The following is a 20,201-nucleotide window of genomic DNA, read 5'->3' as shown; positions in this document are numbered from 1 at the left end:
TACTGACCAGACCACTTTCACATTTTCTTTTACTGTTTAAAGTTGAATATATAATGTGAAAACTATTTGAAAAACTTTATAATTTTTTAGAATAGAAACATTTTTGAAGGATATGTCTTTAATAGTATTCTTCATTTCTTAACCTTCAAGAATATTTTCCTTGTCTATATATTAACTTTATTTAGTGTGTGTTGGAAGCTTTTATTGTGTGTAACTTTTTATTAATCCAAAATTTTTGGTGTAAAGAAAGAAAGATACTGTCTTCAATTTTTTACTTTTACAAATGGACACTGCCCCAATTCACACTGCCAAGATTTTGTGATTGAAATAGTAATCATTAATGTAATGTATCTTTCTACATTAGTATCTAACTTTATAATAGTAGCATTAAATATGCTGTTAAGAAACATAAAATGTCAATGAACTGTTCCCCAGGAGTGGTGTTTGCTGTGAGACACTCTTACTTAAATACTAGGACTCCTTCAATATTCTGAGCACACCATATCCCCCACCATCCAATCCACCCTTTTTACAAAGTACCCTGACCCTAGTAAAATTATCACTTGTCTCTACAACAGTCTACAGCACTCAAGCCTTACCTTAGGTGATTATGCAGTAACTCTGGGAAGAAAGAATTAGACCTAGAGACTCACAGCTTAGTACTGATGAAATAACCACCTTGGGTGGCTGATTGAATAGTTTTGTCCCTAAGTTTCATGTCTAGAGTAATTGTTGCTGGTGCCTGAAAAAGTGTGTGTGTGGTTCGTGGAGATGCAGCATGGCGTTTTACACTTTAACAGTTCAACCCAAGCATGAAAAAATAAGCCTTTTTTTCTTCCCTGTCATTGCCTTGACAGCACAGCTTAGGTAGATGACATAAGAACAATTTTTTTAATACACTGGTCCATTATAATTTTCCTAGCATCATACCAGCATTTTATAATTTTTCTGATTTAATCAACTTAGTAATTTCATGAATTGTTATTTCATTTTTACAGATGAGGGAACTGATTACAAGTTATCTGTTAGTTACACAGCCAAATGAGAAAGCATGATTTATACCTAGTGGTCCAGTTTCACTGTCTGTCCTCTTCAGCACTGTTCTTTTTAACACAGTTTACTAAAAGCTATAAGGATTTGAATATATTTATATATAAATACATTATCCAGCTCATAGCTAAATAATCTGGTGTGGCCCTACCCAGGTACTTGGTAACCTGGAAAAAGGCGCATATCAAGTTCTGTCTGAGCACCAGACCCATTGCCCAGGCATGATGCATATGGTGCCTGGAATTCTAACTACTTCAAAAATAAGAATCAACGAAATAGAACAAACTGGAATAGCCTGACCACTTTTCCAAAAGCCCAGGTTCATTTCTTGGTTATGTCATTGACAGCTAAACCAGGTGAATGATTCTGACAGTGATGTACTTGCTCATGTGTAAGAACAACCTCAAGAATAACTTTAGTCTTCTTGATTTTACAGCAAAAGTGTAGCCGAATACAATGCAGTGACACAGTGCAAAGAGGGTTCTATTCATGTTACGCATCAGCTTGCTTTGCCTGTTAATGCCATAAGATTAGCTTTGTGAGCTAAGTCTTAATGCCACTGTTTTCCAAATCAGTAGCTTTTCTTGTCCTGTTATGTTTCCATGAGTCACTTAGAAAGCATAATCATAATTTCTATTTGCTATTCATTTATATTTTATAAAAATTTGTGAGATTCTACAAACCTTTTTATTGTTTATATAAAATAGCTCTAGTACATAAGGTGTTTTATATATGTAACTATAAAAAATGCTTCAAAAAGTATTGTGTTAACAAAGAATAATTTTTGTGATATCTTTATGAATAAAATGTGGTCCCAGGTGCTAGCATTATTTGGTAAATTTGAAAATCAAAATTAACTTTCCTAAAGATTCCTAACTCTTTCATTTTTCTGTTTCATGCTAACAGTAGATTTCTAGCTCGATTCTGTACCCCAGTTCCATTTTAATTTTCATGTATCAGGAAAGACTAACAACTAGCCTTATTCTATAAAACTAGTAGGAAAAATAATATTAGAAATGAATGAAAAGAATGAAGATTCAAAATTACAGCAATTTAAATAGGTGCTGTGCCAAAACTGTTAGAAATGGGCACCTGGTACGTTCTAGCACTGTGCTAGAGAAGTTTTTTGTGGCATTTGTTAAAACAGGGCAGAATAGACCTCCAGGCCCCTTTCTCTCTCCCGTCCTGAAATGTGGATATTTAAATGATGACTAATTTCTCAGCAAAAACTCAAAGTGGTTTTTAGTCAGTTTAAATAAAGTTAACATTGTTCACTGGTCCAAGTACTCTTTTCATTAATTCTTCTTACATGTTTCCTGATTATTCTGACATCTTAAAATCTATTCTTCATGATTTTACTCTACATTATTAACTTAATAAATTATACAGCTTGAATGTTCTAATTCCTTTAGTTTTCAAGAAAATAAACCAATCCTTCGAGAAGCTACATGATGCATCCACAGTAGTAACCTGTGGTAACGACTGTCAGCATTAGTTGACTTGATAGCAGGGTTAGGGTTTTGCACTTACAAAGGGTTTCAGGAGAAAATAACAAGTATACATAACTAAAATGCTTTGTCAGTTACAGCAAAATAATAGTGAAGAAAAATTCCTAGTTATTATATGTATGTCTGTCTTCTTCAATGTGAAAAATACTAGAATTAGATTAATTGAAGAATTATGAGAAGAATATTTAGTTATTTTATATAGTAAAGAAACTAGTGCTAGAAAATTTTATTTTATGAGAGGGAGTCTTTTAATTTGAAAGAATATTTGAAGGTTTATAAGTTTATTTCTAATGGAAATCCTAAGGAAAATCAGAAATGTTTAATGAAATACAGAATTTTATTGTGAGTGAAATTTTTTGCTGAATCATAGGTCTGGTTACTGAACATTTACAGTTAACAAAATATAGATTTAATTTAATTTGCTTCAAGAGATAGAAAGTTATTTATAAATTGTGTTTGCTGTTTCACTATATATTGAATTGTGTTTTGTAATAAACTTAGAGGTTTAGCTTACAGTGATACATACCTTTCGATACTTTTATCTTAAAGGTTCCCCCCACCCCATTTTCTTGGAATATTATAATGGAATTAGAATGAAAGAGCATTAAGTTTTTTGTAAATAGCAGTAACAAGTTATTTGTATGATATTTTGCATTTTATGGAAGATTCATGCTCTTATGTTATTATCAATAATAAATAATAACATTTATTAATTCCATATGCCCACATTAAGCTCAGTTCTTTGCTTACATTATTTTGTGCTACCCCTAAGCAGCTATATATGTTCATTTTACAGATGAGGACATTTTTGGTTTAGATAGACAAAGTAATTGGCCTAAGGGTAACAAACCTAGTAATTGGGTGAAGTGGATTCAAACCCAGGTTTGCTCTGATTCCAAACCCAAACCTAAGCACTTCATTTTACAAAGTAAATGATGAGCTTATCTATGAAATACTTTTTTTGTGTACTTACTGTGTATTATTCGCACTGGATTTCATTTGTCTTGATTCCTAGCCTGAAATTGTTGATAGGTTAAGGATCTTTCTACTCAAGTTATGGCCTCATAGTCCAGCAGTATCAGCATCTTCCAAGAGCTTGGTAGAAGTTCCTCTCAGACGCAAGCCCAGGAATACAAAAATCACATTGTGCATTTCAAGAAGATCCTCACTGATTGGAATGCACATTCACCTTTAGAAGCTGGTCCCAGTGGCTCAGTATAACCTTACCAAAGCAGAGTGGTGGGGTCTGGAGAGGTGGCATCATACATCAGATTCTAAAAAGTGTCTTTGGGCTGGGGCCAAAGATTTATCCACTGAAAATCTCTGTGAATTCCTAAAGTGATCTAATGCTGCATTTAGGGGACTATTTAGGGATACAGTATCTTCTAATTCTAAGGATATTGTATGGCAGATAGTAGGAACCAGGTATGTGAGCTCAACTAGCCATGAATTTTGTTCAGCTATTTTAATTTTGTTTTTAATCTCCTGTCTCAGAGTTAATGAGTGGTAAAAATGAAAGTACCAATGTATAAATTTGGCCCATTGTTTTGTTAAGAGATACTAATAGCTTAATCAAGCTTAGTGGTAACAAAATTATGTCATCCCTACCCCAAAAGCCTTTCCAGTCTACCTAAATGTGTTTCCTAACAGTGGATTTGTCATTTTTTTAGATGTGGAAGTTATGTTCTATGACTGGATTTCTCTTTGTTTACATGGCGCCCTTTTGGACTAGCAGGGTCTGTGCTTTAAATATCATCCTAACAGTCCAAGATTTAACCAAATATATGCATTCATGTATTAACAAATACTTTCTCAGAGTTTCACATAGGGAGCACTATTCTGTTACGCATGCACTACCACTAACATGATAGATGCAGCAGAACATCTAACTCACATCACTTCCTAGACTAAGGCAATAACTGATTTTGAGGATGGAAAGTGAATTCCATGATGTTTGTGCATTAGCTTTTCATTTTTCTAGTATTACATAAAAATGCCTGCATAGACATTTTATTTAAGTACCATAATTTTAAATTAAGCATGACTTTTTTATTTTTCACTGAAGTACAAATGGAATTATTAATTTATATTAAGTATAATTTATATCAAATAATGGTTTAGTCAGTTTGATTTGATTAGAAATATGGGTTTGTCTTATATTCTACAAATTAACTTTGAAAAAAGCAATAATGAGTCCAATTACCATAAAGTTGAGGAGCTAGGAATATTCTGTCACATACCCTAGCTTGGTCTCATGGCTGTTGCATTATCTGCAACACTTTCCTTCTAAGGAACAACTTTTCTTCTCATAGAAAAGTCTGACCTCTTCCTGTAAGCCTAGCAGTGATTTGTATTTAACGTTAGAGCTTAAAAGGCTGCCTTGAAGTAAGAGCTTCAAGCACACAGAGATGCTTCATCAAGTAAGTAAAAACTTTTAAAAATTTGAAAGTAAGATTTGCTTTCCACTCCTAATGTTTTTAATCATATTTTAATTATCCCAGCACTTAGATTGAGCATTAAAACTATTCACTTCTATCTTGAAAATCAGTTGCTATCAATAAGTATCAGTCAAATGTTTCTCAGAATTTTTAAAGTATGTTTTATTTTTCAGCAAAGATGTCAAGAAAGTTAAGCTTGCCAACTGACCTAAAGCCTGATTTAGGTAAGTACAGTAACTAATGGAATAAATATCCAGAGTAACTGAACCCTGTATAACAGGAAAGTAGAGATCAGAAGATTCAAATTAAGATTAAAATTTGCTTGATTACAGATTAATTTTATTAAAAATGTTTCCATCCATCAAATCACTCAGAAACCTATTTTGATCTTTACAAACTTAATTGTATGCTAATTGAATATTTTAAAGATAAATGATCAGTTTTTCATTTAAAATAAATCTCTTACAGAAAGTCATTATTACTAGCTTTTGATGATAAATTGGTTAGTGAATAATCTTTTATGATACTATTTATGAAACTTAACTCACACACCCATTTGGCTTTATGTTCATCTCACAGTAGACTCGGTACCTGACATGAACAAATGTCATTTCAATAAAGATAAAAAGGTTTTATGTACTGTGGGCAAAGCAAGGTTTATTTTTAGACTCTTTTCCCCACCTCAGGAATTTCTATTTCCTTTAAGTGAAAAAATGCGGGTACTTAAGGATGGTTTCACTCACCACTGTTTTAGAGATGACGGGGGCTTGCTTTCTTTAAAGTTGTCTACCCACCTCACTTCCCACTGTTCATTATCTAGATCCCTTGTCCGTCTTTTTCATGTATGAATCAGACTTGGTCCATTTCAACAATTCATAATTTAACATTTTCTTCTGCCTTTCCTCTTACGTCATTTACACCGAAGAAGCATGTGATGGTTAGTGAGTAGGTACATAAGGTATTCAGCTGTCATCAGTAGAAAGTTCTGTTTACAGGAAAACCAATTTAGTAGAACTCTGTGTGTGGCGGTGCACACCTTTAATTCCAGCACTTAGGAGGCAGAGGCAGGCGAATCTCTGTGAGTTCCAGGCCATCGAGTTCCAGGCCAGCTGGAGCTACAATGAGACCGTGCCCCCCCCCCCCGAAGAAACAAACAAAGCTAATCATAGAATTCAGGATAGCTTGCGTTTTGAGAAGAATGATTTCCTTTATTCTAAAAAAAATGAAAATCAGAATGGCTTATATGTGCATGAAATTGTCAGAGAATAAATTTAATTAACAAAAACATTTTATAAAAATATGAAAATATAATTGTTTATAACAACAAACAAAATGAATGTCATGATTTGAACCCAAGTATTTCCTAGGATTAATTACATTGTACACTTTTGTTTTAGACGATCCAGAATCTTCATCCCTTTCAAGGAGGCTCAAGGTTTCAGTAACATTAAATATTACCTATTTAACAAATTTTAGAAGTTTCATATTCTTGGGGCTGGAGAGATGACTCAGCGGTTAAGTACACTGGTTGTTCTCGCAGAAGACCCGGGTTTGAATCCCAGCACCCCATATGGCAGCTACCGACAGCCTCTTCTACCCTCCATGGGCATTGCCCGACATGGGTGCACTTACCTACATGCAGGCAATACACACATACACATAAAAATAATAAATAATTTTTTTAAGTTTCATATTCTCAAAAACCCATATGGAATACTTTTAAAGCTGGTTAAAAATCACCAACTATTTTTAGAAACCTATTCTATATGTTCAGATTATACAAGTAATTTAGTCAACATGTACCTTCTATGCTTTGATAGACCTCTTTTAATTATTTGTTAAATTATGACAATACTTTTCAAGAAGGTCATGTGATTCAGTGAAATGCTGATATGTAGTGTGATCATCCCTGGTGTTCGGTAAGCCTTGCTCAATTGTAGCTATTTTCGTTTCTGTTTTTTGTACTAGAACTATTAAATGTTGTTTGATGGTGCACACCTGTAATCCCAGCACTCAAGAAATTGAGGCAAGAGAATCAAGGGCATGAGGCCAGTCTAGTCTATATACCAAGTCACTGTCTGAAACAAACAAACAAAAAAAATTAAATGTTCTGTTCATTTAGCTTGTTTGGTTTCTAAAAACCAGCCATCAAGACCCACAACACATAATTGATAGGAGTAAGTGGAAATTTTATTTCATGCAAAACTGAAAATTTTGACTTATTTGCAAATTGTTCTGGGTAGGTAAAAATAAGTAACCTATGTCCATCAAGTTGCAACTTAATAGTATTCAAACCATTTTCTCATATTGATGTAGCCTAGGGAGTTTCTTTGGTAATCTGATTTTTATAAGATAACTCAATAAAATTGCAATTATAATTTACAATTAAATTAGTCATTAAATTATTACACTTTATACTCATGTAATTTGATTTAATACTTAAAATATAGTTATTGGAATCACCTGTGATTTAACAAATATCATAAATTTTCCACCAGTTGGTATATTAAAACTTTTTAAACATTTTTTGATATCATACATGAATACTGTGCCTGCATCATTTGCACCTCTCTCTACACCCCTCCTCAATTTCTTGTCCTCTTCTTTATTGTTACATATACACACATGTATGTGTATAATGCACTGAGTCCATTTTGTGGCCCTTGTGTGTACATATGTTTACGACTGACCATTGGAATTGGATTCCTTTTCAGGGAGCCAGTCCCTGGAAAAAAACTTGATTCTCCTTTCCTCAGCATCGATTGATTGCCTGTAGCTCTTCATCAGTGAAATTTCCTCCATCCACATTGACAAGTCCAAAATTTCATGGATGCAGCTTCCCTATCATGTCTAGAATACAGTGTCTATCAGCAGGTTTCCTGGTCCTCTGATTACAATCCCCACCCCCACTTCCACAGTATTTCCTGGGGCTGTATTGTAGATGTGTAACTTGGGGCTAGAGACTCCATGGTATCTTATTCTCTGCATTTTCATCAGTTGTAGAACTTTGTAATAGTCTCCATCTTTTGCAAAAAGAAGCTTCATTGATGAGAGTGACACTTATCTGTGGATATAAGGATAATTATTCACAATATACTGGTTTGGGAAAGTATCAGAAGTAGGTGCTCCTCTAGGAACTGTGACATCTCCAACTATGGACACTTGGCTATGGTTATAGTACCAAGCATGGATTCCCTCCAAATAAGTGGAGCTTGAGCCCAATTAGGCAGATTTTGATTACCCCCAAGTTAAAAGTGCCACTATTGTACCAATAGAAATACTTTGCCGAAATACTTTGTGCTTCATAGGCTTTACAATGTATTATCAAGCTGGAGAGATGGCTCAGTGGTTAAAAGCACTGGCTCTCTGCAGAAGACCTGTGTTCAATTCCCCATAACCACATGGCAGCTAACAACCTACCGTAATTCTAGTTCCAGGGAATCCGACTCCTTCTTCTGACCTCTTTGGGCATTGCATAACACAGAGGCATTTACATGCATGTAGGCAATATATTCATAAACAAAAAATATACAATGTGTCAGTATATTTCTTATATCATTATTTTCCATTGATATTGCTAGGACACAACTAAAATTGTCTATGGGGCTGGAGAGATGGCTCAGAGGTTAAGAACACTAGCTGCTCTTGCAGAAGACCCAGGTTTGAGTCCCAGCACCCACATGGAGGCTAACAACTGCCCGTAACTCCAGTTCCAGGGGGTACAATACCCTCTTGTGACCTCCACAGTCATTGCATGACACAGGTGCTCTTGCACAAATACAGGCAATATATTCATAAAATACACAAAATATTTTTAAAATTTTCTTTTATGTGTATGTATTATTTACGTAACAATATATTTGTTATTGGAAAATAAATTTACATTTTCTATTTTAAAACGTAACAAGTTCAAGAGCTAATAAGCATTTATAGTCAGTATCATTTTAACCTCATCCAGCAGTATGTCGTTTATTGACTATAGAGACATGGTTCATTTAAATTAAGGAATTTAGTCCATTTTCTGTTACTATAAGAAAATACCCAAGGTTTTGTACTTTAACAAAATAAGGAGGTTTATTTATTAATAATTCACAGTTCTAAAGATGTGAATAATGACACCTGCATCTGCTTGGCTCTGGTGCAGGCCTCCTGGCTACATCACAGCATGATATATGGCAGCATGGTAGGAAGTGTGTGAGAGGGAGAGATGACCCAGCCAGGCAGAATGGGGCCAGAAACTTGCTCTTTTTATTCACTAGACCAGCATCTCTTGAGAACAACATGTACCACCTCTACAGGTGATGCTGCAGGTACCTACTGACCCCCACCCGCCCTCCTCTTAAAAGAGGTCCATCAGCTTCCAGCACGTGACCCTTTAGACAACACACGCACTCTTATCCATGCCATAGCAGTCTTCTTTTCTGCCATGGTACTGACTATAGCAGAAAATTCAGTCTTGGGCAAAAGAAAAACATGTTTAGGAACTACTATTAGAAATGACCCTTGATGTTGTCCTAATTGGAAATATTTTAGGGGCTAGTTGTAATCAATTATGGTGAGTGACATCACTAGGGGGATATAGTTTTAGTTTATGAAATCTGAATTTCTTGTAGGAAACTTTGGTGGGAGTTCGAGGATTGAGTTATAACTTTTTACTTTGCTAACATACACCTTAGAGAGCTTTAATGTTTGATGTTTCCTTAATATTTTTGTTCAAAAAAATTGAAAAAGTGGTGTGGAGAAGTGAGTTTTACTAGGTGTGAGTTGTGGAAGAGTGGCACCATTGAACATAATGGTTTAGATGCTCTCAATTATAGATCTGTTTTCAGTAAGTGTTCATTGAATAAATTTTAAAAGTGAGAACTATAAAATTCTACAGAGTATCCAAGTGATACTGTCCTTGCACTACAGATATTTGCAATCATCTTAGAGCAGAGAATAAACCAAGTCAGGACAGCTATGGTACAGATTTTCTGTGAGGACCAAGGGAGAGACAGCAGAGCTCAGTAGGAGAACATCTAATCTCTGTGAGGTTTAGGAGATGGAAAATTTACAGTCCTTACACGTAGAAAGGTTGGGTGCAAGGACTAGAAAATAGTAAACGCCTACAAGTATAGATTATGTTTGGAAAAAGGAAATCAAGTGTCTCTGTTGAGGTTCACAGTGAACTAAAGAGGTGTGACATTGGGAGACAGGGCCCAGAGGTTAGGCTAAAGATACTTTCTGAGGATTCTTCACAATCTGAATCAGACTGTGAGCGAGACTGAGTAGGCATGTAGAAGCTACTCTGGATTGGTGAAATCACGGTAACTGAATTGTAATCATGCTGTACAGTCTAATTCAGTGATATTAGCAGTGGGAGCCTGAAGGTGGAGATATCAGTCTAGGCACCTGCTGATGAGAACCTGAGGCTGTACTAGTCGAAACAAATTGTGATAGGAAAAAAGAAAACAGCACTGTCACTAAGTTAGGAAAAAAACCCAAAACACTGCCATCAATTTGGCATCCCAGCTTTGTGCAGGTAAAAATGAAAGCCTGGAATCTGAACTGCAGCTTATTCTTAGGATACCAGGAAGGTCATTGGTATAAGGTGTCTTCTAAGGATTTAATGTTTTGTAATGCTATGACTTGATTTTGCATAGTGAGACAAAGCAGAAAGCACACCTGGTAAATGTTTGGAACTGAAATTCCCAAAGGAGCAAGGCCAAGGCTTGAGATGGCTTGGATTGTCCACAGAGAAACTAGTTCAAGAATAACTTTGTTGTTACAGTTTTAAAATAGTCACATCATTACCGACAGACTTTAGTAAAGGAAATACACCTGGTATCAGTGGTAAGCCAGATGTCAATTATATATATTGAAGCAAAATGCCTTAGATGGATGTTAATTATATGCAGAGGAGATAGAGGTGAGCTTTTTATTGATTTATGGTGTTCGTGCGAAGAGACGGAGAAACAGGAGGCCATCGATCAGGTACTCTAGATGTCCTTTGTACCTGTGAAGAACTGAAAGGGTCTTCATTTTTCCAGTTTACCCTATCATGAATCATGTTACTAAAGAAGTAACAGCACTGTGAGGACAGCAGGTGGTGAGAGAAGATAGTTAGGGAAGGACCAGGACCCGGAGGCCAGATGTTAGAATTCATTGAGATGTGCCCTGCTCAGTTCTGAAAACTATTGATTCTTTTGCATTTTGCAGTAAGAAAAGGGGAAGTTTCATTAACATAAAAGTAGATTGTTTATATTATTGCCTACAAGGAAAGTAAAAGCTATATCTGCCACAGATTCTGCTTTTTTATAAATTCTACTTGACTAAATTTGTAACACCAAAGTAAATTTTATAACCAAAACAATCCCACATCTTAAATCATTTCAGACATGAAAGATAATTCCTTCAGCAGATCAAGGAGTTCAAGTGTAACCAGCATTGACAAGGAGTCCCGGGAAGCTATCTCTGCTCTTCATTTCTGTGAAACTTTTACTCGAAAGACAGACTCCTCTCCTTCCCCATGTCTGTGGGTAGGAACTACGCTGGGCACAGTGCTTGTCATCACGCTCAACCTTCCCCCAGGGGCAGAACAGAGACTCCTGCAGCCAGTGATTGTGTCTCCGAGTGGTACGTTTGCCCAGGGTGCCGCATGCGGAAGTTGAAACATATGGGACTTGCTCTAGCTTAGGTAGAAACTCTAGCTTTTTATTTTGAGAATTCTAAAAAGTAAATAGGTATTAGCGACTGCTTCATGTTTTAAAAAATAAATTTTCTAGGGCCATGGAGAAGGCTCAACAAGGAAAAGCATTTGCCACATCCTACCACTTGTGTTCGGTCCTCAGAACTAAAAAGTGCGGTGCAATGGTGCACATTTGTAGTCACAGCACTCCTGTATCAAGGCAGGAGGTAGAGACAGGAGAATCAGCCTGAAGCGCACAGGCCAGTGAGCCTGGACAGCACAGCTCAGAAGGAAACCTGCCTCAGAGACAGGGTGGAGGAGAGACCCAACCCAGCTGTCCTCTGACTTCCACGTGTCTGCTTGTGCACCCCTACACACGTGCACACACACTAATTCAGAAACATTTTCTAGTTTTACCTTATGGAAGAAAAACATACCACTTGTTTATTGATCTTCAAGTTAGATACATATGTGCAAAATTCATTGTTTAATTAAATTTTTAATTACTAATTGTTGGCATTTATCTGTTGAGGAATGCAATGATGACCGATTTTTCCAGACTCACGACCATCAGTTGACTTCAAAATTTATCAGTGACCTAGTACAATTACGTTTTCAGTATAATGTACATTTAACATATTTGTGTCTACTTAGTGTTAGAGTTGCAATGAACGTATTTACTCTGTGAACTAAAAACTGCAGGTATATACTAAACTTCTGTATTTTAGGTACTATATTGAGGTTAAAAGGCGCAGTTTTGAGAATGGCATTTCTGGATGCCACAGGCTGCTTAATGCCACCTGCATACGAACCCTGGAAAGAACACAATGTTCCAGAAGAAAAAGATGAGAAGGAGAAGTTGAAAAAGCGGCGGCCTGTCTCAGTGTCACCCTCCTCTTCTCAGGAAATTAGCGAAAACCAGTACGCAGTGATATGTTCAGAAAAGCAAGCGAAAGTTATCTCACTGCCAACCCAAAACTGTGCTTATAAGCAAAACATCACTGAGACCTCGTTTGTGCTTCGTGGAGATGTTGTTGCTCTGAGTAACAGTATCTGTCTGGCCTGTTTCTGTGCCAATGGCCATATTATGACTTTCAGGTAAGAATGAGATAGTTTGTAAAGCCCTCAAATCACGTGATGAAATTCAGCTTGAAAAAAATACCGTATTGTTTCTGGTCTCATACACTGAGACTTCACTAATAATAAACAAGCATGTGAGTGATGCACCATTTTTACCTCCCTCGGGTATGTAAACTAAATCACAAGGTTTAAAGGCCCCACCATTTTTTCTTTTCTTTTTATGTTAGTGAGTTTTATCATGCCATCTTCTTACACATGGATCACCTTGCCTGCTCTTTTAGCTTCTGTAAAGAACTTCTTGAAGGCTAAAACCTACCATGCTCGTTACTAATAAGTCTTTTAATCTCTCCTGAAGTTTACCAAGCTTAAGACCTTTGTTGGATGTTTATTACCTGCCCCTGACCAATATGCGCATAGCCAGAACATTCTGCTTCACCAACAATGGACAAGCATTATATCTGGTTTCACCTACAGAAATCCAGAGACTTACATACAGTCAGGAGACCTGTGAAAATCTTCAGGTGAGTAGCAGGAATATTAGAATCTCTATAGAGTGTAAGTAGTCTCCAAAGGGCCTCATACTTAGTCTGTCCCACGTTTCTGTTGTAATTGATTTATGTTTTATCATTACTGTACTGGGTTATATAGGCAGTTTCCCATAGGTTTGTGATGTGCCCCTTTATCCTCCTTTCCTCTGCCCTCCCCATTAAGTCCTCATCACTGCCCTGGGCAGTTTCCTACTTTCATGCATGCATCTATACTTACATAATTGTACGTCACTAGATAAAATCTCAGACCCACAAGTGAGAGAAAACATGCAGTGTTTGTCTTTCTGAGACTGACTTAATTTACCTAATATGATTAATCACAATGGATCATGTACTTACATGTATGTTCCAAAACTATAAAACATCTAGAAAAAAATGAAAGAAAAAAAATATGTGTTTGTTAACTTGGGTTAGACAAAGATTTCTTAGCTGCAACAACAAAAACATCTTCTGTAAGAGAATGAGTTGGTAATTTCAACACAGTATAAACATCGGGTTAAAAGGAAAAACCAGTTAAGAAATCAAAGTGAGCTTCAAACTAGATTAAAATGTTAGAAAGCATTTTTCTAATAAAACTTTGTGTCAAGAATATACAGAAGACTTCTTTTCCTATTTGTAGTCCCTTTATTTCCTTTTCTAACCTTAATGCTCTAGCTAAAACCAAGCACTATGCTTGAGTGGAGAAAGTGGACACCTTTGTCTTATTCCTGATATTATGGAAAATATTTGAGCTTTTTCCCATTTATTATGGCATTGGCTATAGGTTTGTCATACGTGGCCTTTATTATGTTCAAGTATGCTCCTTCTGCCCCAGTCTCTCCATGTTGGCAGTCTGTCCTCTCCAGGCTTGCTCTTACCATTTCTCCTCTCTGAAGAATATTGACAATAATGCCAGAGACACTATGTGGAAGGAGTTCATCTCATCTTCCTGCTAGTTTTCTGAAAACGCCTACTGCTGAAAATGTGTATGTTTGTGAAAAAGGAAGTTGGTGGTCTAATGACAAATTTTCTGATTGTTCTAAAGATTATGATTCTAAAACTAATTGCCATTCTTACACTGAACTTCTTGACCTGCTACTAAAAATGTGCTTTCTAATGTAAAAAGATGTGATTATTAATCAACTTATCGATTCTTATTAAGTTAGGGGTTAGTTTTGTTTTCTGTTTTCATAGGAATTTCTGGTTTTTTAAAAAATATTTTTATTTCTTAAATGTATTTTTTAGCACATACAGACCTCTTCACCCCGTCCTCTCTTCTCCCACCCTTACGGAAGTGATAAAGGAAAGACACTGATGTTGACCTCTGGCTTACACACACACGTGCACACATGCACACTTCATATCCTCTATTTTTTTTAAAAGGCCTATCAAGTCTAATCTGTGTTCCCCAAGTGCTCTTGGGTATGTCTCTTCACTACTGTAGAGACACCGGAAGCACCAAATGGGGTTCTTTAAAGCCCCAGTCTCTGGATAGAGAAGAGCTATATAAGTTGATTTATTTAATATGGTTTACATACTTTTAAGACAGAAACCTTCAATCTATATAAATTTTTTCCCTTGGAGTTTGGTCAACCTCCCAGGCCATATCAGGACAGAAAATTGACTCTCCTTCTCCCACCACCTACCAATTTCCAAGAGCTTCTAAGCTGAAATGTACTATTTGAGAAAGTGAGTCTGTACTGGATCTGATCACTTGAAAAGTGTGTATAATTGCTGGCCAATCTCAACAGGCCGTGCTGCCACCTTGGAGACATCACAGTGGTCACTTGTTAATTACAGTTTGGCTTCCCTGAAACTTTAACAATATGATTTGTCCTGCTTTTGAAGGAGATGCTGGGTGAACTCTTCACTCCTGTAGAGACACCAGAAGCACCAAACAGGGGCTTCTTTAAAGGCTTATTCGGAGGTGGTGCCCAGTCTCTGGATAGAGAAGAGCTATGTAAGTTGGTTTATTTAATTTGTGTTTGTTAACTTGGGTTAGACAAAGATTTCTTAGCTGCAACAATGAAAACATCTTCTGTAAGAGAATGAGTTGGTAATTTCAACACAGTATAAACTTCGGGTTAAAAGAAAAAAACCACTTAAGAAATCAAAGTGAGCTTCAAACTAGATTAAAATGTTAGAAAGCATTTTTCTAATAAAACTTTGTTTATAAACTTTTAAGACAGAAACCTTCAGTGTGTATAAATTTTTTCTTATATGGATAAATTGTGTTCACTTTTTCATATTTATCAGAGTAATTGACACATTCACATTTTAACAAAAAGCATTACTTTGTCAATAAAATATTTTTCTCAGAGAATCAAAGTAACTTCAAATAGCTAAAAAGAGTGGTCACAACTTACAGCTTTTTTCCTAAGGTTGCCTTTAATTGATGACTGTTAGATTTAAATCACTTTGACAAAATACCTGAGAAAATCAATCTAAAAGAAAAAAAAAACATTTTCTTGTTTTGTTTTGCTTTTTCGAGTACTGGGAATTGAACTCAGGGCCTTGCACATGCTAGGCAAGCTCTCTATCATTAATCTGTCACTCTAGCAAGATTCTACTTGTTTAATGGTTTCAGTGCACCATCAGTTGGTTGTTGTTTGGGACCTCAGTGGGGTAGAGCATCATGGTAGGGACTGAATGGTAGAGCAAAGTTTCTTGCCTCATAGTGACTGGGAAGCAGAGAGTGTGGAGGGACCAGGGTCTTACTATCTCCTTCAAGACCTGCTGCTCGTAACCCAGTCTCCCTCCACTAGGCCTCCCTCCTAAAGATGCCACCACCTCCCAGCAGTGCCATCAGTTGAGGACCAAGCCTTTAACACCTGAGACCATGGGAAGCGCTTATGACCAAATCATGAGGGTGACCGTACAAAACCTCCAAAACTGCTCATTGCATTAGATGGGCATTTAAAAATAAAATTCAGGCTGAAGAGATGGCTCAGTGGTTAAGAGCACAGAGTCTCCTCTTGCAGAAGACCTAGGTCTGCTTCCCTGCACCCACATGGCGGCTAACAACCGTTCATAATTTCAGTTCCAGGGGACCAGTGCCCTCTTCTGACCTCTGCAAGCATTGCATGCCATGGGTGCAATGCAACATGCAGGCAATACACTCAAACACATAAAAAATAATAAATACAAATAAGATTTTTCAAAATTAAAATAACAAAATTTGTTGATTTCCCACCTTCCACATAACTGCCAAAATAACAGATGACCTTGAATAGACTAATGAATCAATGAATGAGTATTTTCTTTCAAATGTTAGCTATCTGTGTTTGTTTTTATTCTTTGTGCTAACATATTTTATAATATTGTGTGCTTGATGAAAAAACTAACATTGAACAGTATCAAATAACAATTTAGAAGTTTCATTTTAATAGTTTTATTTTTATCAAATTTTTGTGATTTTCATGCAGTATAGTTTGATGGTAGATTCCCTCCTCTGTCTGCACATTCCCTCACAGCCCCCTGGCCTAATTTAATGTACTCTCTTGTGTACATGAAATAGAGCCTAGAGAGTCTGATTTGTGTCCCCAAATGTCCTTCGGTGTGCATTCATCTACTGAGCCCACACAAGCTGTTAATTGCCAAAAGCTCCTTAGGTTGGGTTGAGATTTCTTACCCACTTTCCCATGTCTGTGCTGGGATCTTTTATGATTTGAGCTTGATTAGGACTTGTGCATGCTGTCACCATTGCTGTGAGTTCACATGAGTAACCGTTAAGCTGTCTGGAAAACTGTTTCCTTGTGGTCATCCACCTACTCTAGCTCATACAATCTTTCTACTTCCTCTTCCACAATAGTCCTTGAGCCTTGGAAAATGGACATTTGAAATAGGTGTTCTATTCAGGAATAGGCAATCTGTGGCCTCTTGTTCTCTGCACATTGTGGGTCTCTGTGTTAATCACCATCTGCTGCATAAGGAAACTTCTCAGTGAGAGTTGAGAGATTGATCCATCCTATGTATAGAATTTGCATTAAAGATGTGTCACCTAGGGTTAAGCATCTCACAGACACTTACTCTCTGTATTTGACCAGTTCTGGAACTCTGCAGTAGTTTTCATATGTTGCAAAAAGAAGCTTCTTTGATGAGGGGTGAAAGGTACACTTGTCTCTAAATATGAGGATATGTATTTAGAAAAAAACTAAGAAAATATTTTGGTCTAGGGATGTGGCAAAGTGGGTTGCAGAGGGCTGGAGGGATGACTCAGTGGTTAAGAGTACTGGCTGCTCTTGCAGAGGATTCCAGTTCGATTCCCAGGACCTACATTGCAGCTAACACCTGTCTGTAACTCCAGTTCCCAGGGAATCTGATGCCCTCTTCTGACCTCTGTGGGCATTGCACGACACTGGTGGACTTACATACATGCAAGCAATACACTCATATAGATGCAATTAAAAAATAATAATTTTTAAGAGTATAATTTATAGACCTGTATACCCTCTCAAAAAATTAGAAAATATGTCAAATCTCACATTCCTTAGTAAAGATTATATGCCAAGGCCATGTTTGGTTTGTACCAGGAATCTATGCCAGAACATTAAAAGCTTTTCCTTTTCACCTTTTTCAAGGTCAGGAACTTAGATATTCCTGCTGTTGTATACATTCACCCTTATATCTGAGTTCCTACAAGGTATAAGAAAGAAGAGAAAATTTACAGTAATAAGAAATAAAACACTGAAAGGTCATTTGCAAATGATTGATAGTGTCATGTATTTAGACAGCTCGAAAGATTTTGTAGCTAAATTGTTAGCAATACAGATTTGGGGGCTGGAGGGATGGCTCATTGGTTAAGAGCACTGACTGCTCTTGTGAAGAACCCACATTTGGTTCCCAGTACCCATATCTGTAACTGTAGGTCCAGGTTATCTCATGTCCTCATACATACATGCTGGCAAAACACTCATGCACATAAAATCAAAATAAATAAATATATCAAAAAAGGAAAGAAGTTTAGCAGACAATAGTACACAAAAATTAAAAATGAAATTTTATCAGTTATTGTTTGTATTTAGTTTTCTATTACTGCTCTTAAATCTTACAACAAACCTACTGACTTTAAGCAACCCAATTTCCTAGACTTCAGTTCTGTGCGTTAGAAAGCAGCATAGTTCTTCCTGGTCTTGCCAGCCCTGTGGTCTTCACTGGAGGCTCTGGGGAAGAATCTGTTGTCTCCTGCCCTTTACCAGCTTCTGATGCCATCTGTACTCTTGCCTTCTGCTGCCTTTGTCACTGTGCAAAGCAATGTCATGTCTGTTTTTCTTACCACGTTTCTCTCTCCCTACTAAAAGGACCTCAATTATAAGGAGTCCTGTGATTAGACTGGGCTCTCCTAGATAGTGCAGGGATAGCCCTTTTCTGACCTCTGTGGGCATTGCACGACACGGGCGCACTTACATACATGCAAGCAATACACTCATACAGATGCAATTAAAAAATCGTGTCTAGATTCTTAGCTTAGTCATCTGAAAAGTTCCTTTTCTATTATAAGGTGATATATTCCTGAGTTCAAGAAATTAAAGTGTGACCACCTTGAAAAAGGTGACATTTTCTGCCTACAACAATTAACTTCTTAGAAAAGCTAGGTTGGGGATATATCTTCAGTGCAGACTTCCCTACCATGGATGGGTGAATGGATGTGTGGATGGCTGGATGTATGCATAGATACATAGAGAGATACATAGATAGATAGATTTGAAAGAATGTTAATAGAAAGTTTTCAGAGCCTCCTTTGGGAATATTTAAAAAATGCAACTTTGTTGAGAGAAGTTAAAAGAAGATTCAGATGGATACGTATACTGAGTTCATGGAAAGCATGAGTTCTCCACAAATGCATATGTTGTGTAAGAGACTTTTCCAGGGTAGATACAACACACGTATCTATTTACTCCAGAAGGGGAACCCCATAACAGACAAAAATAATGAGAGTCCAACATGGGGAACCAGTGTGTTTTTATGGGGGTTACTAACAGGAGTATGCACAGGGGTTATGACAAGGAGGATAACTCAGAAGCAGCTGCATCACTGAAAAGCCCACCCCAACAGTTGGTGACTTGAAAGCTGCATCCCTGGAGGTCTCTGCTCAGCTGAGGCAGCCCCCCAGTTCAGGGAAGCACTTTCTCAGAAGCTCTCCTCCTTACAAAGCTGCGGAGGGGCCTTAGAGAATCTTCCAATTTCCTGCTTTCCTAGACGTGTGAAGTTTTGTTTACTTCCCGAGTCTCATAAGCTTCGCTCTCCCTCCTGGAAGGAATGTCCCAAATCAAGGAAACTTATACAACAGTATAGATGTATGTGCATGCATACATATCTATAAACATAGATAATGAAAATCTGATCAAAACCCTCCGCTAGAATGTGGCTAATAGCAGATTTATGTGGAAGTTCAGAGGGCTCTTGCCATTTCTTTTCGTAAGTGTTCTAGAGGCACAAACCAGAGTCATCACACAAGAAAAGGAAGTAAATAGAATAGAAGAAGGAAAATTGTCTCTATTTGTAGATGATATAATCTTGATTTAGAAGATCCGAAGAAAACCAACCAAAAAAGTTTAAAGCTAATAAACAAGTTAGCAAGGTTGAAGGATATAAGATCAGTATTAAAAAGTCAGCTGTATTTCTTTATAACAATGAATAACCCAAAAATGCAATTAAGGAAACAATTCTCTTTATCATACCATAAAAAAATCACTTGGAAATAATTTAACAAAAGAATTGGAAGACATATACACTAAAAACTTGAGAACATGGGGCTAGAGAGATGGCTCAGCAGTTAAAAGCACGGGCTGCTCTTGCAGAGGACCCAGGTTCGGTTCCCAGCACCCACATGGAGACTAACAACTCTCCATATCTCCAGTTTCAGGGGATCTGAATCCCTCTCTGACCTCCGTGGGCATTGCAGGACATGGGTGCACTTACATACATACAG

General features: G+C 36.9%; 1 protein-coding gene across 6 annotated transcripts in view; it reads left to right on the top strand.

Annotated features, from left to right (window-relative positions):
• The window catches only part of Stxbp5 (syntaxin binding protein 5), a 175,193-nt gene that overhangs the window by 144,418 nt on the left and 10,574 nt on the right, over positions 1-20,201 (top strand). For all 6 annotated transcript variants that reach the window (XR_003850096.1, XM_029565170.1, XM_017799044.2 and 3 more), the window contains 5 exons: positions 5,170-5,220; positions 11,372-11,611; positions 12,392-12,761; positions 13,099-13,264; positions 15,119-15,230. Coding sequence is in view for 5 of the 6 variants with exons in the window: in XM_029565170.1 (XP_029421030.1) it covers positions 5,170-5,220; positions 11,372-11,611; positions 12,392-12,761; positions 13,099-13,264; positions 15,119-15,230 (939 nt within the window). In the remaining variant the exon portion in view is untranslated. The remainder of the gene's footprint in view (positions 1-5,169; positions 5,221-11,371; positions 11,612-12,391; positions 12,762-13,098; positions 13,265-15,118; positions 15,231-20,201) is intronic.

This window comes from Nannospalax galili, unplaced genomic scaffold (assembly GCF_000622305.1).
Source record: "Nannospalax galili isolate Female #2095 unplaced genomic scaffold, S.galili_v1.0 scaffold377, whole genome shotgun sequence".
In the NCBI taxonomy this organism is placed as follows: domain Eukaryota; kingdom Metazoa; phylum Chordata; class Mammalia; order Rodentia; family Spalacidae; genus Nannospalax; species Nannospalax galili.
This window is presented reverse-complemented; position numbering and strand designations above follow the sequence as displayed.